This window comes from Taudactylus pleione, unplaced genomic scaffold, assembly GCF_031769625.1.
Source record: "Taudactylus pleione unplaced genomic scaffold, aTauple2 ptg000190l, whole genome shotgun sequence".
NCBI lineage: Eukaryota > Metazoa > Chordata > Amphibia > Anura > Myobatrachidae > Taudactylus > Taudactylus pleione.
In genome coordinates, this window is record NW_028284592.1 from 1,517,619 (window position 1) to 1,538,021 (window position 20,403).

The 20,403-nt window shown below is 45.0% G+C and overlaps 1 protein-coding gene across 1 annotated transcript in view; it reads right to left on the reverse strand.

Moving 5' to 3' along the window:
• The window catches only part of JAK2 (Janus kinase 2), a 251,653-nt gene that overhangs the window by 92,605 nt on the left and 138,645 nt on the right, over positions 1-20,403 (reverse strand). The window contains exon 5 of the mRNA XM_088476585.1: positions 5,622-5,767. Coding sequence (XP_088332711.1) covers positions 5,622-5,767 — 146 coding nt within the window. The remainder of the gene's footprint in view (positions 1-5,621; positions 5,768-20,403) is intronic.

Genomic DNA, 20,403 nt, shown 5'->3' on the forward strand with positions numbered 1-20,403 from the left:
TTATTTTCTTCTTCAGGGTCCATAGGGATCCACAGGGATACCATGGGGATGTCCTAAAGCAGTTCCCCTAAGGGTGGGGGACGCTCCTGAACAGACAGGAGAATTTGCTGCCCAAAGGAAGCATCCTGAGATGCAAAAGTATCAAAGGCGTAAAACCTAACAAAAGTGTGGACAGAAGACCACGTGGCTGCCTTGCACAATTGTTCAGCAGAGGCACCACGACTAAATGCCCATGAGTGCCACACAAACCGGGTAGAATGTGCTGTTGCCATGTTTGGGACAGGGAAATCAGGCTGTGTGTACACCTGAAAGATAGTCGTACGTAAGCATCGAGCCAGAGTCTGTTTGTTAGCTGGCCATCCTTGTTTCTGAAAACCATATAGCACAAAAAGAGCATCTGATTTTCTAACAGAGTTTGTACACTCCACATATATACGGAGAGCACAAACTACATCTAGGGAGGCTTCACCTACAGAAAGGTCTGGAGACTGAAAAGCTGGAACCACAATCTCTTCGTTCACATGAAAACGGGACACTACCTTAGGAAGGTAACCCTCCCTTGTATGGAGAACAGCTCTATCCTGGTGAAATATAAAAAATGGGGAGCAACAAGAAAGCGCTGCCAAATCAGAGCCTCTGTATGTAGAAGAGATAGCGAGGAGAAAAAGTGTCTTTGCTGTCAAACATTTCAAATCAACAGAGTCCAGAGGTTCAAATGGAGGAGCTTGTAGCCCCTTGAGAACCAAAGATAAATCCCACGGTGCTACCAGTGGGACAAAGGGTGGCTGAACTCGGATAACCCCCTTAAAAAAAAAAATCTAATATCCTGCAAAGAAGCAATCTCTCTCTGGAACCAGACTGATAGTGCAGAAACCTGCACTCTCAGGGTGGCCAGGCAGAGACCAAGGTCTAACCCAGCCTGGAGAAAAGCAAGTACCCGGGTAACCATTGACCAAAAGAATGCCAAACTCTGTAATTGATGTGGGCAGAGGAAGGTTTTCGTGCCCTAATCATTGTTTGAATCACAGAGCTGGAGAAACCTTTGGCTCTTAAGATGGAAGACTCAAGAGCCACGCCGTCAAAGACAGACGTGGTAAGTCCAGATGTAGGCAGGGACCTTGCGCTAACAGATCTGGCCATAGAGGAAGAGGAAACGGAATGTCTACGGATAGATTCCGTATGTCGGTGAGCTAATTATGTCTGGGCCAAGCAGGAGCCACTAGTATTACAGTTCCATCTTCCTGCCTGAATTTACTGAGGACCCTTGGAAGGAGGGAAATCGGAGGAAAGAGATACACCAGTTTGAAGTCCCATCTTACTGCCAGTGCGTCTACAAAGGCAGCTGAGGGGTCTCTGGTCCTGGACCCGTACCTGGAGACCTTGTGGTAGTGACGTGATGCCATGAGGTCTATGTCTGGTAGTTCCCATTTGTTCACTAGGAGTTGAAAAACTCCCGGGTGGAGAGGCCACCTCCCGGCGTGTATGTCCTGATGACTCAGAAAGTCCGCTTCCCAGTTGTGGACTCCCGGGACGAATATTGCCGATATAGCCTGAAGATGACGTTCTGCCCAGATTAGAATGTTTGTCACTTCCCTAAGGCTGCTTGATGTCGCGTGCCTCCTTGCTGATTGAGATAGGCTACTGTGATTGCACTGTCGGACTAGATCTGGACCAACCATCCCTGGAGCAGGTCCTATTCTATGATGAGTGCTTTGTATACTGCTCGCAGCTTCAGAATGCTTATGGGCAGATTACTTTCCTGATTTTTCCATCTTCCCTGAAAACCGCGAAGACTGGTGTCCATGGTGAGAAGTACCCAATTTGGAATCCAGAATGGGCGCCCTTTGTCTAGATGATCCTAGCCACCACAAGACACAGACGAACCTCCGGAGAGAGAAGTATCCCCTGGGACTTTATTAGATGATACTGTCCATTCCACCGGGAGAGAATCAATTTTTGCAGTGGCCTGGAGTGGAACTGAGCATATTCCACCATGTCGAAGGTGGATACCATTAACCCCTGGACCTGTATTGCTGATAGAATGGATACCCTTCGATTGCGTCGGAAACACCATTTGAGTCTGAGAACCCAGAAATGCCCCCAGATGTACCATCCGCTATGTTGGAGAAAGAGGATTTCTTCCAATTGATGATCCAGCCGTGCATCGGTAGACAGGCCATGGTCAGTTGGAGATTGTGTTGTAGAACAGCTGAAGACTGTGCCAATATCAGAAGGTCGTCCAGATATGGTAGCATTCTGATTCCCTGACGCCTGAGGTAGGCCATCATAACCGCCATTATTTTGGTGAAGACCCGAGGGGCCGTTGACAGACCAAAGGGCAGTGCCTGAAATTGGTATTGTTGTTGCAGGACAGCAAACCGTAGAAATTGTAGGTGGGATGGCGTAATAGGCACATGCAGATACGCATTCTGAATGTCCAGGGAAGCCATAAAACCCAGGTTCTATTGCCAAAATAACTGAAGAATCTCTATACGGAACTTGGGTACATGGATGAACTTGAAGATTTTCAGATTTAGAATAGGGCAGTAAAACACATTTGGTTTCTGAACAAAAAATAGATTGGAATAACCCCTTCCTTGTTGACTCACAGGAGCCGGGATTATCCCCCCGGCCGGCAGCAGGGAGTAAATTGCCTCCTGGAGGGCCAAGGTCTTGATAGAATCTGATGGGAGAGTTGTGCAAAAAAACTTCTGGGGAAGATGCCTCTGGAAAGAGAGGGCATACCCGAGAGACCACTTCTCTGACCCAATCGTCTATTGTTGTTTGATGACAGTAGTCCGCAAATTGAAGAAGTCGGCCTCTCACCCGGGATCCCCCAGGAGGAGGCCCGCCCCATCAGGCAGAGGGTTTGTTGTCTGGCTTAGAAGCTGGATGTCTGGCTGGCCAGGACCTTTGGTTGTTCTGCGAAAACTAGACGGCCTGAAGGAAGACTGTCCTTTTGCTCATCCCTGAAAAAGAAATGACCGAAAAAAAGACAGCCTAGACTTCAACGTAGCTGTTGATGGCAGACCTACAGATTTTTAAGCTGCCAGAGTAGCTATTATCTTATCTAATTCTGCTGAAAATAGTATATGCCCCCAAAAAAGTAAGGATTCCAGAGCCTTCTTTGACCCTGCATCTGCTTTCCAGGACCTAAACCAAAAGGGCCCTACGAGCAACAACCAAAGCTGCCAATGCTTTAGAAGCCAGGAGCACAGCATCTTTTGCAGCTTCTCCCAAATAGGAGGCCGCTTCCCTGTATGTGGGAGATATACGTCAGCTGTTCTCTGGTAGCATTTGGTAGAGTATCTTCCAATGCCCCCGTCCATTCTTCAACAGCCTTGGCTACCCAAGCCTCAGCCATAGCTGGTCGAGTAACAGCTCCAGATGATGAAAATACTGCTTTAAGACATGTTTCAATTTTCCTTTCTGTAGGATCTTTGAGAGAAGATGCTGACGGAATAGGCACCGTAGCATTCCTGACAAAATGTCTCATGTGAGCATCCACAGTAGGAGGTATTTCCCCACTTAGTACATTCAGTAGCTGGGAAAGGATACAAAGATGCTAATCTTTTCATAACATGGAACAGTATATCCGGTTACTCCATGCTTCTTCCATAAGTTCAGTGAGCTGCTCAGATTTAGGAAACTCAGCTTTTACCACCTTCTTAGGTTTAAACACTGGCGACTTCTTTCTAGGAGCCGGTTCACCATCCTGTATATTTAAGATTGATCTAACTGCCCTCACCAAAGAAAAGAAGGAACATCCACTGTAGAAAGATGGTCCTCCTCTCCCGAGCTAGACCCTGGTGAAGAACCCGGCGCATCATCCGATTCCTCCGATGATGTGTCTGAATCTATATGCTGAACAGACTGATACAAAGATAAACTACGCTTAGGCGCCTTAGGGACTACTGGTCTGTTCGCAACAGCCAACTGAGAATTGTCTGGGCATAAACAGCCACCCAGGAAGCATGTATAGGAGGGGCAAACATAGCATGCTGTGGGTATCCCATTAAAGGAGGCAGTGTGGGAGTAGCCAAATGATCCACTAGCTGCGTTATCACCTGAGACAAGGAGAACACCCAAGATGACCAAACCATCCTTTATAAAGTCCTGAGGGGACAAGCTCACCAAACAGGATTTACATGAAACCAGCACAGGGGCCTCCACCTCCTGTTTCCCTTTACCTTTTGACATATCAATTATAAAGGTAACAATGCAATGTAATGTGACAGCCTTCACAAATAACAAGTAAATGTGAAGTACCAAGAAAGACCCCCCACACACCTGTACAAAGGGATAAGGAGAAAAAACAGTGATAGTTATAACTGACAGTCAAAAAATAAAAGGCAGTATTAACACAGCAGCTAGCAAACAGATGCATACAAAGCATATATAATATTAAGTTGTCATAGACCCTGTATCAACTACTCAAACGCGAGGCTTGGTAGAATATAGAGCACTATATACCTGACCCTGGGGAGAGGTATACAGGGAGACTGACCCAAAACCTCCTGAGACCAAACAGCGTCAGGTGAGCACCAATAATGGACTATGAGCGTCTCATATAAACGAGGAGGAGTGACCAAGACGCTGGAAAACCTTTGATGGATCTGTGTCTGGGTCGGAGCTGTCAGGGGAGATCCTACCTCCCCTAAGCTGCATCAACCGGCTGGGTACACTGGCCTCATGGCAGCAGAAGCGTCTGCTGCCGATCCCCGGCGTCAGACGATAAGGCCCTGGTGGTCTAGTGAGGGAGTGGACGGCTGCGGGCCCTCACTGTAGAGACTTCTGGTGCATCTCCAGCGCTGGAAGAAAGGACTGACGCGCGCGATACCCCATTAGCAAGAATCACCTTACCCGACATCTCCATGTTTCAGATTGCAGTCCGGGCCCCAGCATCGCTGCTAGCAAGCTCTGTCATGACCCAGCGAAATCACCAGAGGTGTTACTGGTGTTGCGGCCCGGCGGAGGTAGACTGAGTCACAGTGCATGCGTCTTAATTAAGACGCTCAGCACTGTTAACTCAAAAACAGAAATAAAACATAAAATAAAAGCTTGGGATGGCCTGAGGCAGTCCAGTTACAAAGGTGCGTCTGAATCCTGCCGCACCAAACAAACAACTGAATGCTTGTGGCCTGGGTATTTGTGGAGGAGGACCGTGAGACATCCCGGGAGCTGAAAGCTTAACTGTTTTGTGCCTGGATCATTCCAATCACACTATCCGCATGATAGCCCTGTGGATCCCTACGTACCCTGAAGAAGAAAAAGTGTTAATTTATCAAATACTATGTCAGATGGTATGTGCACATATCACCCCAAAGCACAATGCTCAAAATAAAAATTCAGATTTTGCCTACTTTGGGTAATCTACTCTCTTTCTACTTCTACTACTATTAATGGCAGTGAGTCTCCTGCACCACAAACCTTTGCTTCTAATAGTGTGCCTGCAGCAGAGACAAAGAAATGGCTGGGGCCTCACTGGAGCTCTAATTGGGGAGAGGGCTGGACAGTATTGAGAGAGAGAGAGTATTGACTAAAAACAGACAAACCCATGTTTCAATTTATTCTTTTTTTATAAACACAAAAATAAATTGGTTTCGTATTACAGTAAATACCTGACAGCATTGTAAATTGCAAGTGGACTTTGTTCTTTTTCACTGGCCATACGCATCATGTCAAGAATAGCCATCCCAAGGCATTCCTCCTGGGTTTCATGTGTTATGGGCACTGTTATCCAGCCGTTCACAAAATCGTCTCTCCACTTAATGAAAAGGAGAAAAAAAAAAAGAATAAAAAAAGGTGACACTTTAAAAACCCATATCCTCAAAATTAAAAGCTAGGCTGAATAATGTGAACTTTCTGTGTAATTTATCATGAGAGAACAAAGTATTATAAACTGGTGTACTTTATGTGGTGAGTTTGTATGTTCTCCCCATGCACACACTTTGTAAAGTAATGAGCTTGTGGCTGCCTTTTCATGCCTGTACAATTAAATAATGTAAGTTAGATTGTTGGATTGTACATTACACTATATACACTGCTGAAAAACTTACAACACCAGCCATATATTCCAAAAGTTTCTTTAGCCTATTTGGCGAAAATAATTCCTTACTTAATCAAAGGCTTGGAATTGCCATGGAAGGTACTCGTACATATAACATCTGGCCAGATCCTTCGCCCAGGATGCCAGGCAACAAACTGAAATGCATTTTAAATTATGCAGTAGATTCTTCTTTATATAAAGTGTAACATCATCGTACCCCATCCATATTGTATAGTATAGAACAGCTGCTCTCCACTAGCACTGTACCTGTGATGGATTTGTGGCAACAGAAAGGCAACATTAGTCAGCATGCTGACAGAGATCATTCTTCTTTAGACTAGACTGTTAATATCTAAAATTCATAACTAGACATAGTTCAAGATACCGGGATTAGGTCAATGACATTAGCTCCCTTTGATTCTAGGAACAAAAGCCCTATATGTGAAAGAGAAGAAACGCTACTTTTCTATTAAACTGAAAATAATCACATAAGATAACAAGGACTTCTATGGATAAGAGCTATTTAAAAAAAAAAAATGTAAACAGTCTCTAGTGCAGTGTACAACACCAGCAGTCCCCATATTGACTCCAACTCTGCACAAAGATTAAGAGAGTAATTGGGAACATGCTGTCCTTTTTGTGGACAAATCATCTTTGCAGAGGAAAGAAATTGCAGCTTGTTAACATAAAAGTGACTGGAACTAAATCTTAGTTTAAAAATAAAAAAAGTACATATTAAATATGAAACAAAAAGCTGCATTTTTATAACCAATTCTTCAATTTACTATAAAACTAGTTTTTAAAATATTAAATTACCCTCAAATGAAGTTTCAGGGTGTATGTCAAGGCCTTTATAGCTGCATTGGAGCGAGATGTTTAAGTTGGAAGATAACTATTGTATTCCTTTAAGGGGGTGTCTTGCAAATTTTGATTATCCCCTCCTTTAATATTATCACAACTTATGACATTCAAAACAATTAATTTCAACAATTTTTGTCTGCTTGAACCCTGCCTCTGCACTCTTATCATTTATAATATTGTAATTATTAAACAGAAAACAGACTTAAAATCAGAATCTTTATTGGAGGGTTGCACTTGTCTCTGGCAGTTAACAAGAAGAAAACAAAGAGCAACATGATGAGTATATATTTGTTACAACTCTTGGGGGCATATTCCATTGGGCGTGAGGTTTGAGGTAAAAAACCTTAGACCCAATTTTGGATTACCGCGGGTATGCGTGCTCCCGATACCCATGGTATCCAATTAAAGAAAAGGGTCGCAGGGTTTTCAGCTCTGGAAACCCCGCACCGCGTTGAGGAAAAAAAAAAAAGTTACATTTACCTGCCCGGGGGTCTGTGGTAGTCTCTGCGGCTCCCGGTGGCCTCCCCTCCATCTTATCACTGGGGAGGGGGCTGCTGGGAGGCTCCAGGGGCTGCAGGGAGACGCAATGGCTGCTGAAAGATGTAGTTCTCCCAGAGCCCATTAGGGGGGCATACACTAACACAGTGATGGGGGTAGGGACACACACACTCACTTTACACACCTACAAACACGCATGCACACTGACATACTCACCACTGCTGCCAGAGACTGGGTCCCACTGCTGGAGGAAGAAGACAGCGCTGCGGAAGGTGAGTGATTAAGCACTAATTAAGCTAATTGGAAACTTCCAGATTAGTCTTCAGGGGGAGGTGTCGCCGGGAGCTTAGAGCAAGTCCTGCAGATTTTTCTAAAACGAACGGTTTTAGGAAATATTAGACGCGCTGTGGAGGTGCTCAAAAAAAAAAAAAAAAAACCTCTCGGCGCTTAATCTAATAAAACCCAGCACCTCATTGAAAAGCAAAAATCCTGCACCTGCAGGAAAAACATCACAGGTGCAGGATTTTTGCTATTCTCGTCCCCAAATGAATATACCCCTTAAATTTGAATCCTTGACTTTCTGTTTACTAAATTGGAAGACAATGTTATCAAGGGCAGAAGAAACTGGTTTATAAACTCCCGAGCCATGGTATACGTCTTGGTACCCTAGTCATGTCTGAATCCTAATACAAGGTAAAATGTTGCGAGCTTTATTTGAAACTTTGTTTGAAAATCATAGTACTTTGTACAAAAGGAAGATAAAACAACATTTACTTTATATATTATATTTACTTATAAACTTTTCATGACATGGACAATTAAACTAACCTGCATTTATTTTCCACCCACACAGATATTACCGATTCCACCCTGTCACTGCAGAGGGTCTTTACAAACTCCTTGTAGTACCAAATAAAACAGATGAAAATGTTTCAACCAGGCGCTTCTTCAAATTTAATATTTTTAACTTTTAATGTATGTCAAGAACTAAGAGAATGCTCTATAATCATAATTCATGAACTCATAAAACAGTTTCAAGGTTGGAGGCAATTTTGGGTGGAATCTGTAATAATATACTAACTCTGACTAAAACTAAAATTAAAAACTTCTAATTTTATGTATCGACGATCACAATAATGCTTGTACAGGTGTCTGAGTCATTATGTCATGGCACTCCTCAAGTTCAGTATCATGAACACGAGCCTGCTCAGGATGTTTTCTTTTTATAGAATAAAGTTTTGTTGAAAGAAAAAAAAAAAAAGAAAGCAATACTGTAGTTGATCTGTGAGTGTTATTAACTCCCTGAATCTCCTAGCCATCACGGAATCCTGGAATTACCCCTCTGACACCATTTCTTCCGCAACACTGTACTCTGGTGGCCTCGCATTCTCTCATATCCCCCATCATAGTTCTATCAATTCATACCTCAGAACAGTAGCTTTCATTCTCTACATTTGAGGCTTATGCTACTCGCCTATTCCAACCTCTTCACCTTTGAGTAGCTGGGGTCTATCGTCCCCCTAGCCCTACTTTTAATTACTTGACCACTTTGCTTTCTGGCTCCCCAGTTTCTCTCTTCAGACTTTCCCCCTCATCTTAGGTGGCTTCAATATCCCTATCAATGTCCCCACTGACCCCTCTACCACTAAATTCTATACCCTCACATGATCATTTGATCTCTGTCAACAGACCCTTTCACCCTCCCATGTGAGTGGACACTCACTGATCTGGTCTTCACTCACCTTTGTGATATAACTGAGTTTACCAATTTCCTCTCTGACCATCATCTTCTTTCTTTTACCTCATCACTCACTCTTTCTCAACCTCTGCCTCCCAAGGCTACCATCACAAAGTGTAAACTTGAGGCTATTGACAATATGTCCTTATTCTCCCTTTTAGACTCCCTCCTCTCCCCTGGTGTGTTTCTCTCCTGCCCTCAGAAAGCAGTTTCCCTATACTATTCCCAAACTGCTATTGACTCTGTTGTTCCGGTGGTTACTACTCACCTTCGCAGATCCACACCTCAACCTTGGCATTCCAAATGCACAAGTAATCTGCAAAAATGATCATGGACTGCAGAGTGACAGAGGAGAAAATCATGCTCCAATGCAAATTACTTCCATTCCAAATTTATAGTCTCGACCCTCTCTTAACAGTGTTATATCAAAACCCTTATCTCCTCCCAGTACTCCAACACCTGTCATCTCTTCATTACATTCAACTCTCTCCACTGTTTACCTTTTGCCCTTGACTTCACCAATCAGTTAACATCCAAAATTGAATCCATCCATCAGAAAATGAGATCCCACCTGCCCCTCGTCATCCCATACTCTCTCCCAGCCTGCTTCGCCCCTTCCTCGCAAATCATTTTAACTACTCTAACTACTTTTTCCTCAGTATCTGGAGATGAAGTCATGACCCTTAATCTGGTCCTCGCACCCTTCCACTTCCCCCCTTGATCCTATGCACTCCCTCTCTCCCATTGCTAGTTCCCAACTTGCATATCTCTTCAATCTTTCCCTCTCATCAACCACTGTCCCCTCTTTATTCAAGCCCTTGTCTCCCTATTCTCAAAAAACAATCTTGATCCAGACACGCTCTCTAATTAGCACCCCATCTCCCTCCTCCTCTTTGCCTCCAAACTCCTAAGACTGATAGTTTACAACTGCTTTTCTTTCCTCCCAATAAGTGCTTGACCCTGTTCAGTCTGGCTTTCGTCCTCTCCACTCTACAGAAATTGTCAGCCATGACCTTCTTGCTGCCAAATCCAAGGGCTACTACTCTCTGCTCATTCTCTTTGACCTATCTGCTGCTTTTGACATTGTGGACCACCCTCTTCTCCTGCAAATCCTTTGATTCATCAGTCTGCATGATACTGCACTCTCCTGGCTGTCATCCTACACTTCTGACCATTCTTTCTCAGTCTCCTCTCATGACTCCACTTCTCTCCTACTTCTACTACCAGTAGGTGTATCAAAAGGTTCAGTTCTTGAACGTCTTCTATTCTCTCTTTACTCAAGGTGAGCTCATTGGCTCATTTGGCCTCCAATATCTTCATGCTGATGACCTTTCCCCCTCTCTTCTCATTCGTATCTCTAGCTGTCTCCAAGCTATTTCCTCAAGCACTTTCTTAAACTTAACATGTCTAAGACTGATCTGATAATCTTCCCACTCTCCTGTATAATCTGACCTTGCTCAATTAAAATAATTATTGACAGAACCACCATCTCTTATAGCCCGCAAGTGAGCAGTCTTGGAGTTATCCTTGACTACTCCCTCTCATTCAAACAACACATTCAGTACATTTCATAGTTCTGTCACTCACTGGTCATCTCTAGACTGTACTACTGTAACCTCCTCTTATCTGGCCTCCCTGTCTCCAACCTTTCTTCACTTCAATACAGCTGCCCAGCTCATCTTCTCTCCAAACGTACTATGCCTGCATTCCGTCTTCGACAATCCTTGCACTAGCTCTCCTTCCCTTTCAGTACCCAATTCAAGCTTCTCACATTTACTTACAAAGCCCTCAACCAATCCTCTCATTTATATTTCTGACCTTATCTACCTGTACACTCCCAACTGCCCACTTCACTCCACAAATGAATGCCACCTCTCCTCTCAACGGATTACTTCCTCACACTCCCACCTCCCTGCTTCCTACCACTGGAACACTCTCCCTAACAAACTCTCCACTTCTATAAAGTTTCAAACTGGCTCTCAAGACCCACTACTTTAACAAAGCTTTTCAGCTCTCATTCTAACACACTGCTTAATGATCCTTCCTCGCCGTCTCTCCCATGTATGTCAACCCTGTCTGCTTACATCACTCCTTTAGGCATTTTTCCCTCATGTGCTTTTTCTTCCCTCACTTATACCATTGTCACCTCCCCACTGCCTACAATGGCACCAAACATTCAGTTTATGCTGTTTATTTAGGTACTAATGCAGCAATGTTTATAAACCTGGTCTATGGCCTGCAATGTTTTGTTCTGCTAGCCATGACACTGAGCTTGTTTCAATTATAAGGATATATTAAATAACCTCAGAACTTTCTAAACCCAGATCCCCCAATGAATGCCTATGACATTACAAGCAAAATAGAGAATACATACATTTTAAATAATATAAAGCTGGCCATATATTGCAATACATACTTGCCTACTCTCCCGGGAGTCGCAAGAGGTGCCTGATTTTTCGGGTAACCTCCTGCACCCCCGGGAGAGTAGGCAGATCTCCGGCATCCCGCCCACTTCCTAATGAAGTGGGCAGGATGGGGAGATTTCCGGAGAAATTTGCAGGTCCGTAGGGAGGGGGCTGGACGAAAGGATGCATCATTTATACACCATTACATCTAACAATAATAATGATCAGAGGGGTTTTGGTTCATGAATTGATCAATGCACTTAAGCTTGCAGCCCCCGTCAAGGGACCCCACTTTACTGCAAGTCCCTACTCTATTGCTCAGAATTAAAACTTGGAAATTGCTATCACATTAGTGATAATTTCTTATGCACCACTTTTAACCTGTTTAATCTAGTTTGTGTCAACTGTTTTTCAAGGTGCTTTGCAACAGGTGTGCTAGGTGACTGTCTCACGTTTAAAATCAAAGTTGCTATGAGTTTTAAACCAGATAGCATACTGTCGAATCCAAAGTGGGAAGTGGACCCGGACTGGGTGCAGTTAAGTCCTTGTGAGCATTTTCCTGATATTGGAACGAGACTGGACGCAGGGGGTAATTGTTTATAATGTCTCTGCCTTAGCTGGATGATGCGGAGGACTGATATCACAAGGAAAAGGGAACTCCAGAGACGCTGAGGTATGGGAATCTAGTACCGGTGCTGACTGGGAATGCTGGCGGAGGATACTCTGTAACATAGCGCAGGTAGCAGCAGATTACCGGAACTGAGATGAGGAGAGCACTGGCAGTGGCACTATGAACTAGAGCTGTCAGCAAACAAATTCACCAACTGAGCACTGCAACTGGGACACTGGAGGTAAACGAGACAAGGAGCACAGAGAAGTAGCACACAGACTAGCTGTGTAATATGTTGCACTGGCAACCTGAGATCTCCCAGAAAACCCTTAAGTACCCAAGGCTGGAGCTGGATCGACTATCAGAGGCCATGTGAATGGGCACAGACTCCCAGCCACAGCAGCTCCAACATGCCAGAGACCCAACGCTGCTCCTCAAGGACCTGCCAGCACAACGCACTAACTGCCGGCAGTCTAGACCCCCCCCCCCGCCAGACGGACCTCGCCAGAGTGCCTGGACATGTAAGTGCCGGACCACTCAGGATCCTCCAGAACGGCCCGTGACATTACCCCCTCCTTTTGGGGTGGCCTCTGGACACTCTTTGGGTTTTCTTGGGTTCTCAAAGTGAAACCTGCGGACCAATAAAGGGAGCATGGACATCGGAAGAGTTCACCCGGCAACGTTCCTCTGGACCGTAACCCTTCCAGTCTACCATATACTGGAGGTGAATACAACGAAGACGGGAATCAAGGATCTTTTTTATTTCAAATTCAATTCCTCTTTCGGTGAGTACCTTAGGAGAACGAGGCAGAGTTTTGAGAAACCGATTCAGAACCAGGAGCTTTAGAAACGAGATGTGAAAAGAATTGGGAAACTTGAGGTAAGAAGGCAGTATGAGCTTATAAGCAACCGGGTTGATAACTCCTTCCACTGGAAATGGGCCAATAAAACGAGGGGCGAATTTCATCGATGGCATTCCTAGACGTAGGTTTCCAGTGGAAAGCCATACTTGGGGCCTGATTCAGAGCCGGTCGCTATTTGTGGTCGTTCGTTTAAAAACAAGGGGTGGCTATTCAAATGATCCGTACGCACATTGCAGTCTGTTCACACCTCTAAGTCTGAACGAGCGTGCAAAACATACGCTCGTTTATTTGTTAAAAACGCCCCCTGGCCGCTCGCACCATACGTCATGTCCGCTATTTATTAGATTAATCGAGTACATCGACCAGCGTATGAACTGCTCGCTATTCTTGTGGTTGGTGTTTGCTACCACAAATTTGCGAGCAGTTCTGGCTATAAAATAACCCAGTGACGTGGTCAATGACGCTGCTGTTTTAAATATGCACACCCATAAAACGCCCGTTTTGACCTTTAAGCACGCCTGCGTTCGGATCTCCACTCCCCATTTTCAAGCACCTTCCCCTGTTACCACCCACATACGCCTCATTCTGTCACTCAAAATAGCAGGCCCTCGCTATATTGCGTACCAACGATTTTCGGCCGCACTGACTGGTTCGCGCATGCGTACTAAAAACCGTACGCATGCGCAGATGTGCAAACATCGCTCGGAACGAGCGTACTGCCGCTAACGAGCGGCTCTGAATGAGGGCCTTGGTCCCCTACTTTCAAACTTGGAACTGAGCATCTTATTTTATTCGCCCAATTAATGATTTAAAGTTTTTTGCAGTGTATATTGAACTTTTTTCCAAATCTTGGAGAAGTACTGTGAGGATGTAACTGCTGGCAGATCAAAAGTTGGTAAACTTTGAAACTCAGGTACCAGTAGATGTGTGCCATAAACAGTAAAGAAAGGAGTGTGACCAATGGAGGAGTGATAAGGACTATTGTGTTCGAATTCTGCCCAAGGCAGAAGATCCAACTAGTTATCTTGCGAGGAGGATAGATGAATACAAAGAAACATTTCCAGATCCTGGTTAACAAGTTCTGTAACTCCGTTCGTCTGAGGATAAGCCGTTGAGAACTGCAACCTAACTTGTAATGCTGAACACAGAGCTCTCCAAAATTTTGCTACACATTGAACTCCACAATCGGAGACGATTTCAGAGGGTAGTTCATGTAAACGAAGATTTCAGTAATAAAATGCTGAGCCAATTCAGGAGCGGAGGGCAATTTCTTAAGAGGGCCGAAATGGACCATTTTGGAAAATCGGTCTATAACCACCCAAATCGTCGTATATCCTCTGGAAGCCGGAAGGTCTGTTACAAAGTCCATCGCTAAATGCATCCATGGACAGGTATGAATTGATAAAAGGTACAAGGTTCCCAGCTGGATTTTGCCTGGAGGTTTTATGCTGTGCACATTTAGTGCAAGATGATATGAATTCCAATATGACAGACTTCATAGATGACCACCAATAAGAACATTGTAAGAATTCTGTGGTTTTATGGATACCAGTGTGTACGGCAAAGCGGGATGAATGCGCCCATACCAATAATTGCTTACGTAGTTCTGGAGCAACAAAAGTTTTACCAAGAGGCGGAGTAATTTTTGTGGTAGCAAAAACCCTGGGTTCTAGGACAGGAAGTTCTCTTTGGGTTTCAGAAGGATTTTCTGGGATGATCGAGCGAGTCAGAGCATCAGCCTTCTGATTCTGGGATCCTGGACGAAAGGTCAAGGTGAAATTAAATAGTGTAAAAAACAAAAGCCAATCGAGTCATTCTGGTATTTAGACATTGGAAATTCTTCAGAAATAATAGATTCCGGTGGTCCGTGTATATAGTGACTGGAAAATGTGCTTTTTCAAAGAGATAACGCCACTCCTCCAATGCTAGTTTGACTACATGCAACTGCTGCTCCCCTATGGCATAATTCTTTTCTGTGGGCAAAAACTTTTTCAAGAAATATCCGCACGGGTGGAATTTATTATCCTCAAATTTTTGCAACAGAATTGCCCCAACTGCTTCAGAAGAGACATCGACTTCCAAGAAAAAGGGTATATTTACACCAGGCTGGCGTAAAACTGGTGCAGTGATAGATGCTTGTTTAAGCAGCTGGAAGGTGGTCACGACTTCAGGGGACAACTGTGTGGAGTTTGCTTCTTTGCTTGTCAAGGTCGTAATAGGTGCTACTAGAGATTAGAAGCCTTTAATGAACTTGCGGTAGTAATTTGAAAAGCCTACAAATCTCTGTATAGCCTTCAAAGATATTGGCCGTGACCTATTCAGGATGGCTTGCACCTTCTCAGGATCCATCTCTAATCCCGAGCCAGAAACTATATATCCCAGGGTACAGAGGTAACTTCAAATTGGCACTTTTCCAGCTTGCAATACAAACTGTTCTTTCGCAATCTGTACAGAACTTCTCTTACATGATGCCGATGATCCTCTAGATTGGAAGAGAAAATTAGGATATCGTCGAGATAGACTATAGAGATGAAGAGTAAATCTCTGAAGATTTCATTAACAAAACTCTGAAAAACTGCGGGTGCTTTGCCAAGACCGAAGGGCATGACCAGATACTCGAAATATCCGTCGGGAGTATTGAAAGCAGTCCACCACTAGTCTCCTGGGCGAATTCGGATGAAGTTATAGGTCCCTCGCAAGTCCAATTTAGTGAATATTGTAGCTCCTCTTACCCAGTCAAACAGCTTGGTGATAAGGGATACTGTTTTTTATTGTAATGTCGTTTAACCCACGGTAATCTATGCAGGGACGAAGTCCTCCATCTTTCTTTGTTACAAAGAAAAATCCGCCACCTGCAGGTGAGGTAGATGGACGCATAAACCCCTTGGCTACATTTTCCTGGATATATTCCGACATCGCTTTAGTTTCTCGAACAGAGAGTGGGTAGGTTTGTCCACGTGGAGGAGTTTTTCCAGGCATCAACTCTATGGGACAGTTTCAACTCCTATGAGGAGGTAAGGTGCTCCTGATTTACAAAAAAAAAAAGCTTTAAATGAGGTGTACTGAGAGGGAAGTTGAGAAAGTTCAGGTACTTGAATCTTATTTACAGGTTTCACACGTTGAAGACAGGAAGAATGACAAGAACAAAAGGCAAAATTTGCATTGACATCCAATCAATTCAAGGACTATGCATACTTAACCAAGGATAACAAAATAATTCCATGGGAAGTCTTCGGTATAACTAAAAGTTCTAATAGCTCCACATAAAGAGCACCGACACGAAGTTGTAGTGGAAGAGTCAGGTGAATGACTAATTCGTTAAGAATGCGACTGCCATCAACCGCAGAGAGAGATAGCATGAGACACTGGCTGTACAGGAATTTGATACTTTTAGACTAATTTAGCTTAAATGAAGTTCCCGGCCACTCTGGAATCTAAAAAAGAAAATACATTTATAGATCCTTGAGTCAGCTCCAAGGCAACAGGGATAGTAGATTCAGATTTAGTAGGAGACAGTGACATTACTCCCAACCTAGTGTCTCCATGGCTGGTTAGGTGCGATTGCCTCATGTACCCGTCGTCTGGGAAACTAACAGATGACCGGCCTCTCCACAATACATGCAGAGATTCTCCCAGCAACGTTTCTGATGTTCTTCTCGGGTAAGTCATGCCCGATTGATCTGCATAGGTTCTTCATTGGTGGTCTCAGTAGGGTCATCAAGAGGAAATGATGGAGTAGGCCGAAACCTAAAGCGATCTGTATTACACTTTTCTGCCTGTCGCTCACAGCAGTGTAGATTCACCTTATTGCATAACGAGATAAGGTCATCCAACAAAATGTTGACAGAAATTTACATAATCTGCCAACAGGTGATAGGCGCGTTCCCAGGGCTGGACCAGAGAGGAGTGATGCAATGTAAGCGACTTTAGTTTTGGGAGAGGGAAAGTTAGCGTACTGGAGCGAAAAATGGACGTCACACAGCACTTTTTGGATTTCCATCAAACTTTCTTGGGGGCGCCAGGTGGAGATGTGACGAAGAGGTAGTTACAGTAGGACTCATAGGAAAACCATGCTGAGGAATAGTTGTAGCAGGCATGCGGACCGTGACAAGGAAGGCTTGCAGAGTGTCCTGTCGGTGAGACATCTCTTGAATAAATTGACCCAGCTGATGGTGAGAAAGTTCAATACCCTCTACACGACTGGCAATACTTTGAAACATGTCTGCTCTGGAATCCTGACTACTATTATTATCATCATTTATTTATATGGCGCCACAAATGTTCCGCATAAACAAATTGTAGACAAGCGACTTACAGAATACAATACAATACAGGACCAGGACATGGATAATATATATTGCTACATTAGCAACCATAAACACCCAGATAAGCAACGGAGCACAAGCAACCAAGTGTTAGGTGCACTAATGATGAGTAAGAAGCAGATGAAACTAAAGTAGGGAGAAGCACAAGAGGGTAGAGGGCCCTGCTCGTAAGAGCTTACATTCTAACCGAATCCATGGGGCCAGTGCTAACAGTCAAATCCGAAGTGGGAAGTGGACCGAACTAGGTGCAGGTAAGTCCTTGTGAGCAGTTTCCCGATATTGGAACAAGGCTGGACGCAGGGGGTACTTATTCATGAATGTCTCCGCATCATCCAGCAAAGGCAGAGGATGGAGATCACAGGGAAAAGGTAACTACACCCCACTGAGTATGCAGATCACTGCTCCGGAGACGCTGAGGTATTGGAACCTAGCACCGATGCTGACTGGGAATGCTGGTGGAGGATGTTCTGTAGCATCTGTAAGAGCTTTGTTAGCTCTTTTTCTTTCCACCACTGCAGTCCTCTCCGGTCCTCAACTTCATTCTTCTGCCGCAGGTAGCGGCAGATTACCAGAACTGAGATGAGCAGAGCACTGGCAGTGGCACTATGAACTGGAGCTGGCAGCAAACAAATTCACCAACTGAGCACTGCAACTGGGACACTGGAGGTAAATGAGACAAGGAGCACAGAGAAGTAGCACACAGACTAGCTGTGTAAGATGTTGCACTGGCAACCTGAGAACTCCCAAGAAGCCCTTAAGTACCCAAGGCTGGAGCTGGATTGGCTGTCAGAGCCCATGTGAATCATTCTGACTGGATTGTCTCCTTCCTGACATGTGACTAAATCCAAGGTGGCAACGCCCAGCACCTGGCAGTGTTTGCAGACTCCCAGCCACAGCAGCTCCAACATGCCAGAGACAAAGCGCTGCTTCTCAGGGACCTGCACGCACACCGCGCTAACAGCCAGCAGCCTGCACCCCCGCCAGACGGCTCCCCCCGCCAGAGCTCCCGGACAGGTAAGTCCCGGACCCCTCGCGGCCCTCCACATACCTTGAGTTTAACACTAATGTGACAGCTATTTCCATGTTATAATTCTGAGCAATAGAGCTCTTTACACCTTGACAAAGGGGCGCGCTGCCCCGAAACGTTGGTGACGGTGATATGTGTTTAATACACATTAAATGATCTTTTTTCAGTCTCCAAGTGCGCCGATTTTTTGCATATATATATATTATATATATATATATATATATATATATATATATATACACACACACACACACACATATATATGTATACACATACATTCCATAGACGAAAGACCTTACGGATTAAGGCTGCTTAGACATGATCTGAAAATTCACAAACCTATTGAATTGGGGATATCTGTATTACGCAAGGAACACGTCCATTAAGGCGTCAGCCTTCATGATCGTAATTTCATTGCTTTTTTGGAGTTTGAGTGGCAGAAATTCAATAGGTTTGTGAATTTTCAGATCATGTCTAAGCAGCCTTAAGGGGACACGTGAAACCGTAAGGTTTATTTGTCTATGGAATGTTATAGCTTTTTTACATTTTAAAAACTATCAGAGTTTGGATGAGCAAACCAGGCCAACTGCAGGGGAGAAGGGCAACAAAATGGTACACTAATGCAGGTGGAAGAGGAGCCAGCACACAGGAGGCGGTTTGGGAGGAGCAGAGTGCGAGACGGCTGCAAGGGTGCGGGGTAGCAGCATCAGCAGTGGTGCAGAGCAGTGGCAGCGATGCAGTGCAAAAGGGGCATCAGCAAGCGACAGTGGGCTCACTGGTAGTGCGCATGCACCTGAGAAAATAAACTCAATAAGTCACAGATGCATGAAATGCAGCAGTGAGATCCATCTACGCATCTATGTTAAAAATTAAATGTGTAAAATAACAAAAGGTGGCCCCCCTCCCCCCCAAGCACAACCAGCACCGGGCTTTTAACAGCCAGTCCTGGTTGTGTTTAAACAGGGGAAAAATTACGTAGGGGTCCTCCGTATTAAGCACAACCAGCACCAGGCTTTTGAGAAGCAGTTCTGGTTGCCAAAATATGGGGGCTAAATGATGTAGGGGTCCCCCGTATTCAGTGCAAACCAACATTGGGCTCTGAGCGGGCCCTGGTTCTAGAAATACAGGTAATAAAAATGCGTATGGTCTCCCTGCATTTACCAGAACCGGACTCATTCTAGCTGGGGGGTAATGCCACAGCCAGAGGAGTCCTTTCACCGGGCCCCCAGCCGAAGCATCACCCCTGCCCGCTAGTCAGCCCAGGCCGGGGATCCCTGGGGAGCTGGGGACCCCCCAATAAACGGGTCCCCCTCTCCAGAGCACCCCAGGCTGATAGACGGCTATCCCCGGCACCCCTGGACAGTGGGTGCCAGGTTGTAAAGTGTGCTGTGGCCGGGATGAGGGAGAGAGGGGGTAGGGGTTAGCGAGCGTCAGCTGCGGTCAGGAACCAGGGATGGTAGCGGGCATTAGCGGCGGCTCTTGCGCCGCTACCACCCGCCGCTAACGCCCGCTACCGTCCCCGGCCGCAGCTAACGCCTGCTAACCCCTACCGGCCGCAGCAAACACCGGCTTCCTTACCCACTGGACCCGGTCCCCGCCCGCAACTGACGGCCATCTTGGTAAACCCAAGTGAAGCCACAGTGATTACACCTGCTGAAGGCTCCTAGTGCGGCTGCGCAACAAGTTGAAAAGTCCTATCTATACAATGGCGGATTCTTGAGGTAATAGTTTAAAAACTGTAACTTTCTAATTTACCTGAACCCCAAAGGGCCCTACCCTGGCACAATAGCTACCTAATAAAACAAACCCCAAGTCTAAATTCGCCCCCTACCCTGAGTTATGCCCTCCCAACAAAAACCCATAGACTACAGTAGAAAAGTGGTCCTAATTGAGAATGTCAGAAAAATGTGACAGTTGGAACTTTAGATATTTTATGCGACAATTCTACCAAATTTCAGTTCAGTACCTCAAATATCTTTTGAGGTGTAGCCCCTTAAACACCATGCCCCCCCACCCCCCCGAATTCT